Below are 15,701 nucleotides of genomic sequence, written 5' to 3'. Positions count from 1 at the left end.
AATACAAAGAATGTCGCACATATCGCTCACTCCTTTCAAGAACGTCATAAATAAAAAACTTGATTTTTCAGGACAACGTTTTTAAAGTTTAAATTATAATACAATGTATTGAAAATAAATATTAAGCCACTTACTGAACTGTTTACTGTGCAACAGATCTTTTTAGGTAAAACCTGAAGGTTTTTTTCTCCATTTGATATATATTGAGTATATTTAAAAAAATAATTAAACAACACCTTTTCTTCAAAATGCAAAAACAACACTTTCTGCCCTGTAGCGGGTAAATATTAAGTTAAAAATATGCCTCTTTTGCTGGGATATAGAACATTTTCTGGGCATTCCGAAAACATGCACAACTGAAAATTGATGATTTTTTATTTATGACGTTGTTAAAAGGAGTGAGCGACATGTGACCTTCCGATGGAATAAATTGTATATAATTTATATTTGAAGCACTAACTTTGTGATTTTCCATTTTATAATTAAAAGTGGTACTTTGCTTTAAAATCACTATAAATGTAAGCTAACCGCTTCTTTTCTTTGACTGTGACTGTCAATCAACACAAAAAAATTAAGCCACGTGAGATCTACCCAAGCTCCTTTGCGTAACCGTCGAAATATTTTGAATTTTGTTAAGTAGATACTGTTTCAATATAAATCAGTCTTGATAAAGAAGCGGTTAGCTTCGAAACCGGTAGACATTATAATTAAGTTATAATAAAATATTTATAGTGATTTTAAAACAAAGTTACATTTTAATTATGGAATAAATTGTGTTTACGAATATTACGACTTAGTGTCCATGCTCGGTTGTGCTCAGTCTCCGTTGTATTACATATACATTCGTCTTCGAATCTTAAATGTGAGTTGATCAACCTCTATCGGCTCTTATTGCTGAATCCCACACGTAGATATAATGTAATACAGTTATCTGGGCCCAGCCATCGACAAAATCGAGTGTCGACAGAGCAAAACAAAAACACGTCTGGTTCAACAACTTCTGGCGTAATTACATGTACAAAAATGGCGACGTTTAATCATTTTATTATACTACTTATGGTCACGTTTAGTGTGACGACTAGGAACTTCCAATCTAGTTGACAAAACATTTTATGGAAACAAATTGCATCTCAAAAAATTGATTGAGACGCTAATCTAAAAAAGTATGGTATATTATTTTTTGACATCTCAGCATAGATGAAGAAGAATATGGAAGTAAAAGCTTCCCTCATCAAACAAATTACATCTCGAAAAATTGATTGAGATGCCAATCTCATCAAGTATGGTATACATAGCGTGTCATAAAAAATGTAAATACCGTTTGTTTATGTGGTATTTAGATCAATATATTTTTTCATTTATATCTCAAAATGGACGAAGAAGAAGGCTCGGGACCAGTCATTAGCTGGTTTGTATGATCACTTAGCAAAACAACTTCTTACGAGATACAGTGCCCTATGCACCATTAGGTGCGGTTAAGGGTTTAGAAAAAATTGCGCCTGCAGCACCGTACACGAAAGTAAAAGCGTCATGAAAGTAAAAGTTCTTTAAAAATAAAGAATAAGAGATTTAGTGTGTGTGACTTAAAAATATAGAATCTTGTTTCTCTCTCATTTAACTAAATGTGCTTGATAAAACGTGATGCATCCTTGAAATTTCACTCTCAAATTTCGTCCAATCATCGATTTTTAAACCCCCCCTAAGAACTTTTACTTCAATAAGAAACTACTTTAATTTATTAAAAGAAATTATTTTATTTTAATGTTGAAATTATATACAGTAAACCCCCCTATATGGTTGAGATAGGTACCTTATTACCGGAGGGAACATTGTAGGGGGTTAATGCTTTTAAATTGTATTTTAATTTGAAATTACTCCTCTCAGTTATTTTTGCTGGTTAAAATGTGAATATAAAATTTTAAACATCAACCCCTTATAATGTTCCCAGCGACAACGCTGTAAATATCTCAACGTTATAGAGGGGTTCACTGTACACTATTAAGGGACACTTATAACTTGTGTACAGTTGTTGGATGTATGTATGATAGATCTGCTACGATTACAATAATTACGTTACAATGCGAAACTTGCAATCGGTTGCTAAGCGAGAACTACTAAAGGGCGATTAGTTCATTCTCTGTCTTATCTGCGTTTACTGCAAACATAGATCGCAGTCAGTTTGCAATCCCTGAGCAGTCTGAAGTCTGAATGGGTGTTTAAATATAACTCCTTCAGACGTCTCTCGATCCGACTAGTGTTTCGAGAAATGGCTACAGTGTGTTTACAGTATGCTCGAATGGATTCGGAAATGCCTGCCGAAAAATACGTACTTCACATCTCTGCGATTCAATGTCTGGGTATGTAAGTATCGAATGTTTGGTATTTTGAAAGCAAAGCAACAAAATACATTATCATCTCAACATAGATCGGCTGTCCAAACTCAAAACACAGAAAGGGTCATTTTTTTGTAGTACGTTTTTTTTGCGTTTTTGGACTAGATTTTACTTCGGTAGATTACTACTACTTAGGTAGATTCTACTTCGTCCAAAAATGCAAAACAACGTACTACAAAAAAATGTCCCTTACTGTGTTTTAAGTTTGGACAACCGAGATGAAGAAGGATATTAATTTTTTTTAAAGTTTCGCAGTCGAGCGTCTATCCAACTACGCCACGGCGCCTGTCTGAATATTTGCAGGACTTACGATCCATTATAGGCTGGTTTAAGTGATCACTTAATACATATGTAACATTCACCATTTTATGCTGAGTAGCGCAGTTGTCAATCATAGGATCTTGCATACTTAAAAAAAATATCTCAGCTTAATAAAAGCTTTATTAAACCAACCATAGATGGTTCCAGTGAAATCACACATTCAGCGTGATGTGATTTATGAAGGAGTTGCAAAGTTTGAGTAGCGTGGTTGTCAATCATGGGTAGAATGGTGAATGTTAATATAAATACCCAGACATCCATATTCTTTTCATCTATGTTTAAATGTCAATATAAATAACTAAGTGGAGATACCTAAGTTTGTAAACGAGGATTTGGACACGTGGATGCTGTATAACTAAAATATGATTCGAAGGCATGGCCTAGGTGACGTTGTCCATGATAGAAGGACCTACAACCTGAGGACGAGGTGAGCTGACTCCAACAGTTAACTAAGTCAATAAGTTGGGATGGAACCAAGAAGAAGACGAATTTGGACACATTCAAAATATTGTTGACAAAATAATACGTATGAAACAAAAATATATAATATTACATGTTTTTGTAATATTTTACTAAAATGTAGGTAATATATTTTACATATGTATTATATTGTCTACTATTATCAAAATTACTATTCAACTAAACTCTACACTAGGTGAAAATATACGAGCATAATATATATGTAGTTACATCCTGTAATTAATTTTCTTCATGGAATTATGGAGATTCATTTGACTTGACCATTCTTTCGTATGAATACTCTGATAACCTCACCGGGAGAGCTTTTAGCATTTCACCTTCATTATTTTACGCACGCGATACGAGAATATAAATTCTATAGGCTCCGTGTGTTTTCTGAGCTCCAAATTTCTGAACCAAAATTAATCCAAAAATAATTGTTTAAACGAGAAAGAATACCTTTTATTTCCCCTATGCTTTTACGCGTGGATAAATTGGCCAATAAAAAGTAGAGTGGCATTAACATTCTTCGAATAGCAAATAGGAAAATACATATTAATATGTTGCGGATTCACTATTTCTAAAAGGCGGAGAAAGTTTCGAGTGGGAGTCGCTATAAACATATCGCCAATAAATTATGTCAATAAGAGTCGACTTATAATAGTTTTGAATAATTTGTCGTAAATTCTTTATAAAGATTGGCACGCGATTTTCGTCTAGCGCCTGTATTTAGTAGGCAAATAAAGCGTCGAAATATAACACTATTTATTGTTTGTATTTGAATAAATGTATCGATTTTGCTAGTTTAAATCTGTAAATCAGCAGATTTATTTATAAAATCAATGAGATTGCTAAATCATCAGAAAGTTTGGACTCAACAAAGATGTTAAGGTGACAAATTCATGAATAATATTACCCAATTAGAAAATTAAATGTTAAATTCTTCACCGACGATTTCTAATAAAAACTCGATTATTTTGTAATATATGAGGCTATTGGCATTTGATGAATATTTTTATTAAACATTTGTATAAATTAAGTAAGCGCCTATATTATATTTCCACAACCGTAAGACCAAATTTCTGATTCCATCTAAGGAAAAGCAAAGAAAGGAAGTGTAAAACTAGTACATAAGTTCGTGGGCGCATAAAGGAAGAAATAAAAATAAATAAGGATTTTAGCTCTCGTGTAAAGGGACAAACGTGGCGTGCAGACATAAATAATATCGCACAAAAGAGGAAAATTTGATGAATTGCCGCCGATACTGGTTAAATATTCATGAGCCAAATAGTAATGTCGCTGGTCGCGAGGGCGAGCTTACAGCGAAAGCTCGGATCAGTGTAGTACTAGAGCTTTCTGCGTTCTATACGTAGGCACGTGCCAGATATCTCACCAACTTAACTCGATTCTACGCGAATAATTCAGGCTTTGATTTATCTAGCGCTCACTTAAAGGAATTCCGTATGCCGAAAGAGGAAACAAGCCCGCTTCGCCGGCCGTAAATTACCTTCCACGGCCTTCCGTGGTAAGATGTCGCGATTACATTTTGATAAACAAACAAGACAACCGGGTAACATCTCTTTACTATGGACATTTGCATATTCAATACATAATTCGTATCGGATAAACCTGTTTATTTCTGGGAATCGCACGGATAACAAAAAAATATATATTTTAAGGAAAACGATATATCCGTCATGATTGTTGGTACATAAGTATGCAGGCTTGGTAAAATATGGCTAAAAACGTCAAAAAAGACCTAGTAAATCATAAAAATTTGACAAAGATAGTAAATTACTTTTAAAGGTCAAGAAAATAAATAAAGAGTACTAACCTGGTGAATGTTTTCCGTCAAGTCGTATAGACTGAGATTATGTATCGCGTTCCTGTAAAATAAAAATAAAATAATTAGTAAAATTTTGATACTCGGTATTTCAACAGCGTAGTGACGTAAATTACGCTAATTAGCTACTGTTCGCGTTAGCAGTGAGCAACGGTCAAGAGCGCTAAGCCGTAATGGAATAAAACAGCATCCGAGCTGTGTGTAGGAAAGCCAGGAAAACAAAGGGACAATAAAAAGTGAATGAAAACAGTTTTATAGAGTTTCACTCGGAAGGGGCAGATGAGTGCACTCAGCCATGTCGGGGATTAGATTTACCGTATGAAAGCTGGAGAAAAGAGAGGAAATGAATCCACATCCTAAATTTAATATAACGGAAACGCGATGTTTTCGCGTGAAGGTAGTTCAATTATACAAATAAACTCAGGGAATTCCGCTACACAAATGTAAGAATATTTAGTAAAACATTATGGGATGCAATCCTATGCACCGGGTAGTGTGCATTCATAACAGTAAAGTTTGCGAAACAGTTCGCTTCGTATTTCTTGAGTGTTCCAATCTTGTTGCGCCAACGAGCCTTGAAGAGCTACAACTCTCGTAACCTACTCCGAAATTGTTGGGAGTGACGATGATGCGCCGAAATTTGGCAAGAATTCTCTCGTAATATTCGCTCCTAGGCTCGATGCTCTCTGTGTCTTGGCTCTCTGACAAGCAAAAATTGCTGCCAAGTTTAATCCGAGGTAGACTGCCTCTTTATGGGAGATTCATCTTCGCGAGCGGACGTTGTTTCCCCGTATAATTATTCGCACACGGTAATCCAAATAAATTATTTCAACCCTCATTAGATTTAATTTTCGCGCGAGCAAATGAAAGCGACGTATTCGCTCTAATTAAACTGACGATTAAAAAAAGTATTTCTTTGGTAAAATTATTTATTATCCGTAAAATGTGCTGAAATATTTTTGAAACATTCCAGATGTCTACATAAAAAATGTCTTTTCTCGAAAATCACGAGGATAATTCTAAAAAAGGAAATAATTAATTTTAAGAGTTATTCCTTTTATAGAGCCCTCTGAAATAATACCTCGGTAGATCCATGTTTTCGTAGAAAATTGTAAGTCAAATCTAGGTCCGGATATTTTCAGTTTTTTCATTCATCGATTCGGCAGTCACTTTGTGATTGTAAATTGATTTGTAAAATCTATGCTTTTTTAATTTAAGTTTTATTTAATAAATACCACTATATAAGAATAGTGGTATTTAATAAATAAAACTTAAAATATTTTCAGTTTATTTGGTTTGCTTAACAACTTTTTTCGAATAATATTTTACGTTCTTGTCAAGCAGTGAATGGGTGGCCATATTCAACCTGTATATCTAATACAGCACTAGGTTAATTACAGCTTTAATTCTTAATCTAACGTGCATTATCTATTGGGGCATATTTCACCAAAGTAAAACGGTGTTAAAGCGTGACAGAATAATATGGCACAAGTCAGGGTGGGCTTAATCGCATAAAGACATTTTTTAATAGATGCAAATCCGTCATCGCGGTAGATTTATACAGTGAGGTTCATTACAAAGAGGCGTTACGGAGTGTGGTCGCCTTTGGCTTTGAGAAAATTATTTGTCTGAAGAGATTATGGAATGGAATACCCATTGTCGGAAATTCAAGCGAGCATTGAAGATGCAAATTCGACAAAGAATAAAACTGGAGAGTAAATGAGTGCGAAAAATATTTTTTGCGCCGCCCAAATTACACTTTATTGTTTGAACTTTATTTGTTCCTGTATTTGGGGCTTTGAACTAACCATCACGCCACTTCACCGCAAGGGTAGGCAGAGAGAATACCACTCTGGTCTTTGTAAACATTATTCGTCCCTTTTAAATTCATGCATCACCTCATACATACCCGCCGATTATTTCGACTCCTGACCCGGCCGCTTTCAAGTATTTAACATACCAAATCGTGCCAAGTTTTCCTCGGTCTTCCTCTGCTTCTATTACCATCCACATTTACCTCATACATTTGTTTAACTATCCTTTCTTCACTCATTCGATTTACATGTCCAAACCATCTCAACACACCTTTATTAGTTTTATCCTTATTTTTCCTTATTTCATCATGCGAACATCCATCATAGATCGTTTTGCCGCACATTCGTTTGAGGGATTACATTTATGAATTGATTCAATGATTCTTACCTTGCACCAATGAGGATCGAGAAGTTGTCCTTATCCAGAACTTTGAAGAAATCTTTGGCAGTTGCGTTCCCCAGGAACTGTTCTGATGGCTCTTCTCCTAAAATAAAAATCAAATTTAAAAATTAAGTAAAGTAATAAAATTTGTGTCGGGTTGTGGTCCCGTGGTTAGTGTCGCGGACTCTCGAGTCAGAGTTTCTCGGTTCGACCCAATTCTACCACAATTTGATACCTATCTTTAATAATGAGCCGCTTGGGCTCACAGAAATAGTATGAAATTGAAGTATCGGAGATAATGATATAAAAGATAAATGTTTTTAAATTTTTTTTTTATTTAATAATGACTCATGTCAGTCATTTCCGCTAATTAAAATGTAAAAATACAATTTAAAACATTAACCCCTTATAACGTTCCCTCCGATGATCTTAACGTTATAGGAGGAACTTTACACAGGATTTACTGTTTACTAAAGTTTTTCGAGCTTTTGATATCCGGAAATACAAAGAGGTAAAACACGAAAATTCTTTATCATTGCTTTGAATAATAATTAGCACGTTAATGGGTGAAGTAGAGCACTTATATAGATCAGAGGGCAAAGTGAAATTAATAATGTATATAAGTATTTCTTTATTCCTTACTGGACGTCTACTTTGTTTGGATAAACTTTATACAGATTGAAACGGGGACAAATTAGTCTAATTGGGTCCCTTTCCTTGGATATCCGAGATTCGGAATTGAGTTAGAAAAATACAGGCCTTAAAATTTATATACATATCTGAATTCGTCATTGCTTTTTTATTATTAATAATTTGGCATACACTTTGTGGAATTTACATGTTGATTATTACAAATTAAACACTCTTATTAGACCACTAATTGCCTCGGTTTTTGTGATTACTTGTCGATGAAAATATCTAATAGTTTAGTCGTGTGAAATAAAATAAAACCTTATTAGTAGTCAAATACAAGTATTTAATTTGTAATAAATGCTTATTTTAATATACATAAATCATCGAAAAACTTTTACATAATAACGGTAAACTTTTTATTTGTATAGCATTATCTTCTTCTTCTGACCCTTACTGCATCGTATAGTAGCAGTGTTATCTTAAATGTTAAATACGCGAGAGAAAGGTGATCAGTTCTGCACTTCAGCCCATGGCATTATTATTAAATAAATATTAGAGTCAAAAATCACTTCAGTTACTCTAATTCTCCTGGGAATCGAACCATCTATGACGGTATTTAAACGTGCTGTCTACTACACTACGGAGGCAGACAAATTACATAGCACTATAACTACTTAAAATCTTTGAAATTCAGCTCCAATTTTTATTTACACCTAAATGAGAGTCTGAAGTCAAATGCGCTCAAAGCCTTCGAAGAGTGCAAAATTATTTATGTATATTTATTTTGATTCTGGGAACCGAACCCGAGACCTCCAGCTTAGTAGCCAAATGGCTGATCCCCACACAATAGCGTTATTACATATAAGCGATTAAGCTCGTGTATGTTCTGGGATAACAAAAGTGGAGAAAAACGGCACTCGAATTACGTACAATGGATAAATACTAATTTTATGGAGCTTTTAACGATTTCAACCTTTATTCTATTGCGGAGAAACTTTTCGCATTAAATCTCGTTCGCGAGAATAAGTCGGATGGGTTTTAATTTGTTTTGTGCCTCGGCATCGCGGTGGCTGCGGCTCGACAGCTCCCCGCGTCGGCGTCGGCGTCGCTACGAAACTTTTTATGAGCCAGTCACGGGGCTTTCTAATGCAAATCCAAGGAACTTCACAACTGAATGTGATCGGAACTCCACCTAGAGTCAAATGGGAAATCAGGTTAGCGGAGGGGAAAAACTATTTCCAGCCCCCGCCCCCGCCTCCGCCGCCGTATTCATAGGGTGCTGACTGAGGGAAATTAAAACTAATGCAGAAATCGACCTCCAGGAGCTATATAGGCGCATTCCTACAATCTTATAATGAAAGGAATAAACCAGAGAAAGATACAACATCTTTTAGAACCATATTTTGTATCTACATCTATCGGAACATTGTGTTAGAGAGTATTGACTCTAGCCCAGTGGTTTCCAAAGTGGTTCTCGGGATCATTCAGGGGTCCGTGGAAAATTGAAATTGATTTAAGGGTCTTTGGGGTCCCTGAACAATGTCAGGGGGTCCGAGCAAGGTTTAATATAATATTAAAAAAAAAAATTATTATCTGTAATGATTGTGAAGTCTGAAAAGCCGCACACTATTGGCGAAGAGCTTATTCTAGCAGTTGTAAGTGAGGTAATATGCACCGTGTTGCACAAAAAGCTTTCGATATTATAAAAATAATTCCATCGAGTAATAATACTGTGCGAAGGATAGACGAAATGGCTTAGTGCGTAGAAAACTTTTTATGTGACTACTTCAAAACATCTGAATTCTCTACACAGCTTGACGGGTCAACATTACCAGGAAACGAAGCCTTACTTTTGGCTTATGTGAGATTTGTAAAACAAACAAAAAAATCCCAAGAATTATTTTTAGAAATTTGATTTAGATTTTAATTAAGTTCGTATAAAGTACATAGCATAAGATGTGTAAATAAGAAAAATGTAAAGAGCCCTTGAGAGGACATTTTGTAAAAATGGCGCTATATAAATTAACAAATATTATTGTTATTATTATTACACTCATATGATTTTTTCACTGTAATATTTATTTAATATGATCCTGGACTGGTACCTGAAGCGGAGAGCTGATCACCTTTCCTTCATGTGTAAACGATCAAGATAACACTGCGTTTATATGACGCAGTGCCCTATGCACCATTGGGGTGCGGATAAGGGTTTTATTATTTATCATTATTACACGTATTTGACGCTGTGATAAAGGCAACACATACAAAAGGCAAACGTAATCAATAAAAAGGATTATTTGTGTATTGTTGTGACTATAAAAAGGCTGGGAGAGAAATTAAACTTAATGCGAGGATTAAAGTCATGTTAGCGGAAACGTGATATTGCGCGTTGTTTAATATAATAACATTTCATATTTATATTGCGGTTTGGGTATCAGATTGAAGAGGAGACATAAAAAGTATGAAACGCAATTCCTCGGCGCTATCAGCGTGATCTATGCCAAGTGCGGAGTGTAACGTGTAACGTGTTGGGCCATTAAGTGCAGATACTCGTATCTCTGCGTTTAAAGGTTATCCTGCGGTGAATGTTACTCATATCAAGTTAAATACCTTAAATTACAAGACACTGCAAGAAAAAATAATATTTGTTTTGTCTTGTCGTACGATGAGATATACCATACTTAATGTATCTGTATGACTGCCGTTTAATTTAGTGACAATGCAGACGCGGAAATTTCAATTTTGCATATCATACAAAACTAGTATGAGATTTTATTGAACACGTATCTACATACCTGCATTTATCTTCATAAATAAAAATGTAAATTTTCGTTTGATCAAAATCTTAAATCTCTTAATTATTTCTCTTAGTTTTTATCTATGTAAGAATATGTATCAGATGACATGTTTTTGAAAAAACAGTTTTTTTAAAATCAAAATGGCAGCTCCAACTGTTGAAAGTAATAGTAACACACGGAATACTAAACATTGCTCATTACGGACAGACAGCGTAGTTCTTGGTAGCTGCAGTTGTTTTATGCTAATTGCTTGTCATCTTCAGGGATAGATATGTACTAATATAAAAATACTTATAATTTTTCAGTAAAATTTTTCGATGATAAGTGTACATATTTTTTTAATTATAAAAATAAACTTAAAAAAAAGACTTTCGTATTTATTCAAAAAATTTAAAAAATCAAAGGAAATATACGTACATTGAATATTTAGTTAAATGTGTATTATACATAAATATGATACTGACAATGAATGAGCGTTCAAATTAATTTTCGTCAATTTCGTAATTAGCGATTTTGAAAATGAATTAAAAAAAGACGCTCTTTTAAGTTGAGAGTTTTTTGTTGTTGCCATTTAAGGCTTGAATGGCACAAAAATAGCCATTTTTAATTGATTGACAAAGTGTCACCAGCACAATGGTTCGATAGGGGTTCGGGGAGGGTCGCCAATGCCCCCAGGACCGAGCGATGCGGGCCAAATTAATGGACGCGAATGGAAACTGGCTTTTTAAACACTCGAGCGAATTCAGTCAATTTGGAGTTTATAAATGTTTACTCATTAAAAACAACTTGAACACAAATATGCCCATAAAATACCACATTTAGCACATTTTTGGGTGTGACCAATCTTTGTTCACAAATCTGGTTTTCTATACTAAGGAGTTAATTCTGCTTTTTGACGCATTAAAGATGAAGTAGAATATGAAAGTCTGGATATTTACAGGGCGTATATGTTATATACTGGTTAAGTGATCAATTTACACGCGTGTGACATTCTTTTACACGTGTGTAAGGTAATCATTTACATCAATCACGTGAAACGACGTGAAGAATTTTTGCAAATACAGATCGGTGTGGCTTTCTAATCTCTCTGCTTAACCCTGCGGAGAAACAGCTTGATGGTGAGTTAATACTCTTGAGGTAATATTTTACGAATATGGCGCTATCCAAAATATCCAAATTTAATATTATTATTAGTTACTCTTCATCATCTCTTTTCACCCACAATAAGCATAAAAATAATGTCGACATGTGAAGTATCTTATAAATGGGGATATGTTGGGTTGTGTTCACGTGGTTTTATATATATATATATATATATATATATATATATATATATATATATATATATATATATATATATATATATATATATATATATAAATAAATATTTAAGCTGTTTAGTATTATCATAAGTTTAATGTATAAGGCAAAGCACGATTAACGTCAAAACACATTAAGATAACCTCGATTTCAAAATTAAAGAAAACAGATTCAAGAAAAGGTCTTTCTTCCACAAAATCGTTATTGTATGGTGCCTAGACCTTTTTATCGGCATATTCGTTATTGACGGTATTTTGGGTGAAAGTATTCCACGCGGATGACGAAGGGTTGCTGTATACACATAATAATATACATTCAACATGTCTGGATGTAGAAATGTGGTAAATAAAGTACAATGTGGGGAAGAAAGTTAAATTGTCTGTTTTCTCTGGGGTACAATATAGTCCGGTAGCGAATTGGCGAAGTTCGATTAATCAATCATACTGGCGCCACAAAAAGTTGATTCCGGCCTGTTTCAACACTGTTCCCGATAGAACAAGATGAACATTTCGAGTTTTCTCCCTTTCTGCGTTCCCTTTCTTTTGGAAGCGATTCGTCAAACCGAACATGAAATAATACATGTAAACGTCGTTTAAAAAAATAACTATAACAAAATACAAATTTAACAGCAAATATTTTATAAAAAGTTAGGAAGAAACATCGAATTTTGCACTGAATTTAAAAAGTGAGTTTTTGATGGCAAAATAAAGAAAATAGATTCAAATAGTAATCAAATTCAAGTTAATTGATTACAAAAATTAAAGCAGTTCAAAACCATCTGTACATAATTAAAAAACGCAGTTAAAACTTGACAATATTTGAAACAGTGTAAATAACTTAAGTGGACGAACCCAGGTCTGTGAACAAAGTTTTGTACATACTCAAAATATTGTGAATAAAAAAACTGGTAAAATTATAAGTTTAACGAAAATTAAAAATCATGGTCACACTACAATATATGAAACAAAATTCGACATTATATTATACAATATGTGTATTTTATTTATTGTTTCGGCATTAGCTTTGTGGTAAGACATTTTTACATTTAAAAAAAATATTTTTTATATTTTAGTTATTATACAGACCTGAATGATGGAATTTTAACTTCTGAAACATGTAGTCTATAATAAAACTCAAGTGGTAAAAAACAAGTGTTTTCTTTAATCATTATACAATATGTGTATGTTGAATTTTGTGCTGCCATATATTGGCAGCATTGAAATTCGTACCAATGTGAAACATGAAATGATTTTGTCAAATGGAATACGGTATGTGTGCATATTTAAAAACATTTATGAATGGTTCATGTTTAATACGTGATTACTTGAACCATTTAATGACAGGCCGTAAGCTCAGCAAATTTCCCGATTTCCATATTCTCTCTAATCTCAATAAGTTCTCTGGTTACATATAATATATCAATAAAAATCGTACAAAAAATAATTTGAGTAGCAAGGAAGTATTTAAATAAACAATTTGTATTATTTTTTGACATCTCATCAAAGATGAAGAAGAATATGGAAGTCTGGGCATTTACGGGGCTGACGACCGTCATAGGCTGGTTTAAGTGATCACTTTACACAGTGTAATATTCACCAAATCTACCCATTATTGACAACCACACTACTCAAATTCTTGGAAGTTCTATATATATGAACCAATTTAGAAACCTTGCTCTTGAATCACTAGAACTTCACTAGAGACATCTATTGGTGAGATGAAAAGAAGCTTTTTATTAAGCGGAAACTCTTATATTATTTATGAACAAGTAATTGGACACACTCAAAATGTTGTAAAAATTTTTGTAATTAGATAAAAAGTTATATTTGGGTATTTCTAATTATTGATTATAAATCATAAAAAAAAAACTAATTTGAATTATTTCGAATATCACCTAAAATGTTGAACCGTCAAGTATTATTTTGTCTTATTGTATGTAGGTACATGTGCGCGATTAGTGCTTTCTTCTGACATGGCCGACTGGAGGCTGGAGATTCGGAGAGAGGTATGATGGATGGTTCTGTAAACATTTTAGTGGTCTGTGCAAACAAAATCCTTCTACATATAGCGTACTCGCTTCCCACCCTCCAGCAAAATATTAACGATATGGTCTGCGAAGGGTAGCCCTGTTGACGCAGGGGCTGAACTCGTAACCTTTAGGGACTCGCAAAGCGAAGCAACTAAACTATATAAACAATATATATCTTAAAATTTATTAGCAACTGTTCGAGATAAGCGGTAAAGAAAAACATAGTGCGGATTTTTTTTTCTGTTCGACTTCTTGATCATTGTTCTAGCGCAGTGATCTGTAAACTGCGGCTCGCGAGCCACTTGTAGCTCTTAACTAAAGATGGGAAAGGTATTTTTACTCTTTCGGTCGATTGATGCTTAAGGACGGGAAAGAAGACACCCATGATTCGTCATAAAATGTCCATTTCTAACGCTAGAGTCTTTTTTTAAATATGAAAATGTTGTCGATAAAGATACCATTTTTGGAATAAAAAGTTTTTTTTTGCGTTGTGGCCCTTTGGCATTTACTAGCGATATGTATGCATATATTAGAATTTCCCGCCTACTGAATGATCTCGCTAAAAAAATACGAGTATGTACATCATTATTATGTTGACTTTCCTTTATGTACACCATTATTGTGTTGACTTCTCCAATATGTACACCATTATTGTGCTGACTTCTCCATTATGTACACCATTATTGTGCTGACTTCTCCATTACGTTGACTTCTCTATTCTGTACACCATTATTGTGCTGACTTCTCCATTTTGTACACCATTATTGTGTTGACTTCTCCATTATGTTGACTTCTCTATTATGTACACCATTATTATTGTGTTGACTTCTCCACTTACCATACTTGACGTAAAGCTTGGGGCTGGGATCGGGAGTCCAGGCCTCGGCTGCAAGGGCCAGCACCAGCAGGAGGAGGGGGGAGGCGGGGGTCGCCATGATGACCCGCGGAGAGGGGGCTCCTCCGGCTCCTCTCACCACCCGCCCCTTGCCTCGCCCTCGCGACTACTTGACATCCTGTGGAAAAAGAAACACTCGTTAAATGCTGTCCTGGAGAGTCAATTGCAAACTGATATCGTGGTTGGGATGATCGAGATGCACCAATTGGGATATTTTTTTTAAAGGGATAGCAAGTGGACAAAGCCTTGATTTGTAAATAGTTCGAACACAATCAAAATATTGTATACTTCCTCGTTGGATTTTTTTTTCGCAAAAGACATTTTTCTCTACTTTTAGAGTAGAAGTTTGTCTGCAGGTAGGATAGTAAGGATAGGGGAGGTAAATGTGAAAAATACATGACAAACATCCAGACCACTTGAAAATAAGTCTTTCTCGAATTTATTTTCCAATAGGTGGGAATCGAACATGCGACGCCAGTTTCGTAGTCGACCGTCTACCCAACTAGACGTTACGGCTACGCCACGGCGCTTGTGGCGTGTCGATCTCTTTGATATTTAGTATTCCACAGTTTACTTTAAACATATTATTTTTATCTCATCAAAGATGAAGAAGAATATGGAAGTCTGGCCATTTACGGGGCTGACGAATAACTCCTGTAATTGGAGATAATCCAGATCTTGTGAATAAGTGTGAATATTGGACACACTTAAAATGTTGTTACATTAAATAGTTTTTCCAATTGTAATTCTCACGTTCTGAGAGACATAGCTAGTTATTTTTGCCGTTTAAATTATTTTTTTGTATACGTTGTTA

At 34.4% G+C, this 15,701-nt stretch overlaps 1 protein-coding gene across 1 annotated transcript in view; it reads right to left on the bottom strand.

Moving 5' to 3' along the window:
- LOC148311330 (semaphorin-1A-like) overlaps positions 1-15,701 on the bottom strand; it is a 220,517-nt gene that overhangs the window by 10,899 nt on the left and 193,917 nt on the right. Inside the window, exons 2-4 of the mRNA XM_088256798.1 lie at positions 14,831-15,005; positions 7,219-7,315; positions 5,008-5,059 (exon numbers count right to left, since the gene is read on the bottom strand). Of these exons, the coding sequence (XP_088112924.1) occupies positions 5,008-5,059; positions 7,219-7,315; positions 14,831-14,927 (246 nt within the window). The 5' untranslated portion in view covers positions 14,928-15,005. The remainder of the gene's footprint in view (positions 1-5,007; positions 5,060-7,218; positions 7,316-14,830; positions 15,006-15,701) is intronic.

Source organism: Brachycentrus maculatus, unplaced genomic scaffold, assembly GCF_059751285.1.
Source record: "Brachycentrus maculatus isolate JH-2025_06_01 unplaced genomic scaffold, ASM5975128v1 h1tg000067l, whole genome shotgun sequence".
Classification (NCBI taxonomy): Eukaryota; Metazoa; Arthropoda; class Insecta; order Trichoptera; family Brachycentridae; genus Brachycentrus; species Brachycentrus maculatus.
This window is presented reverse-complemented; position numbering and strand designations above follow the sequence as displayed.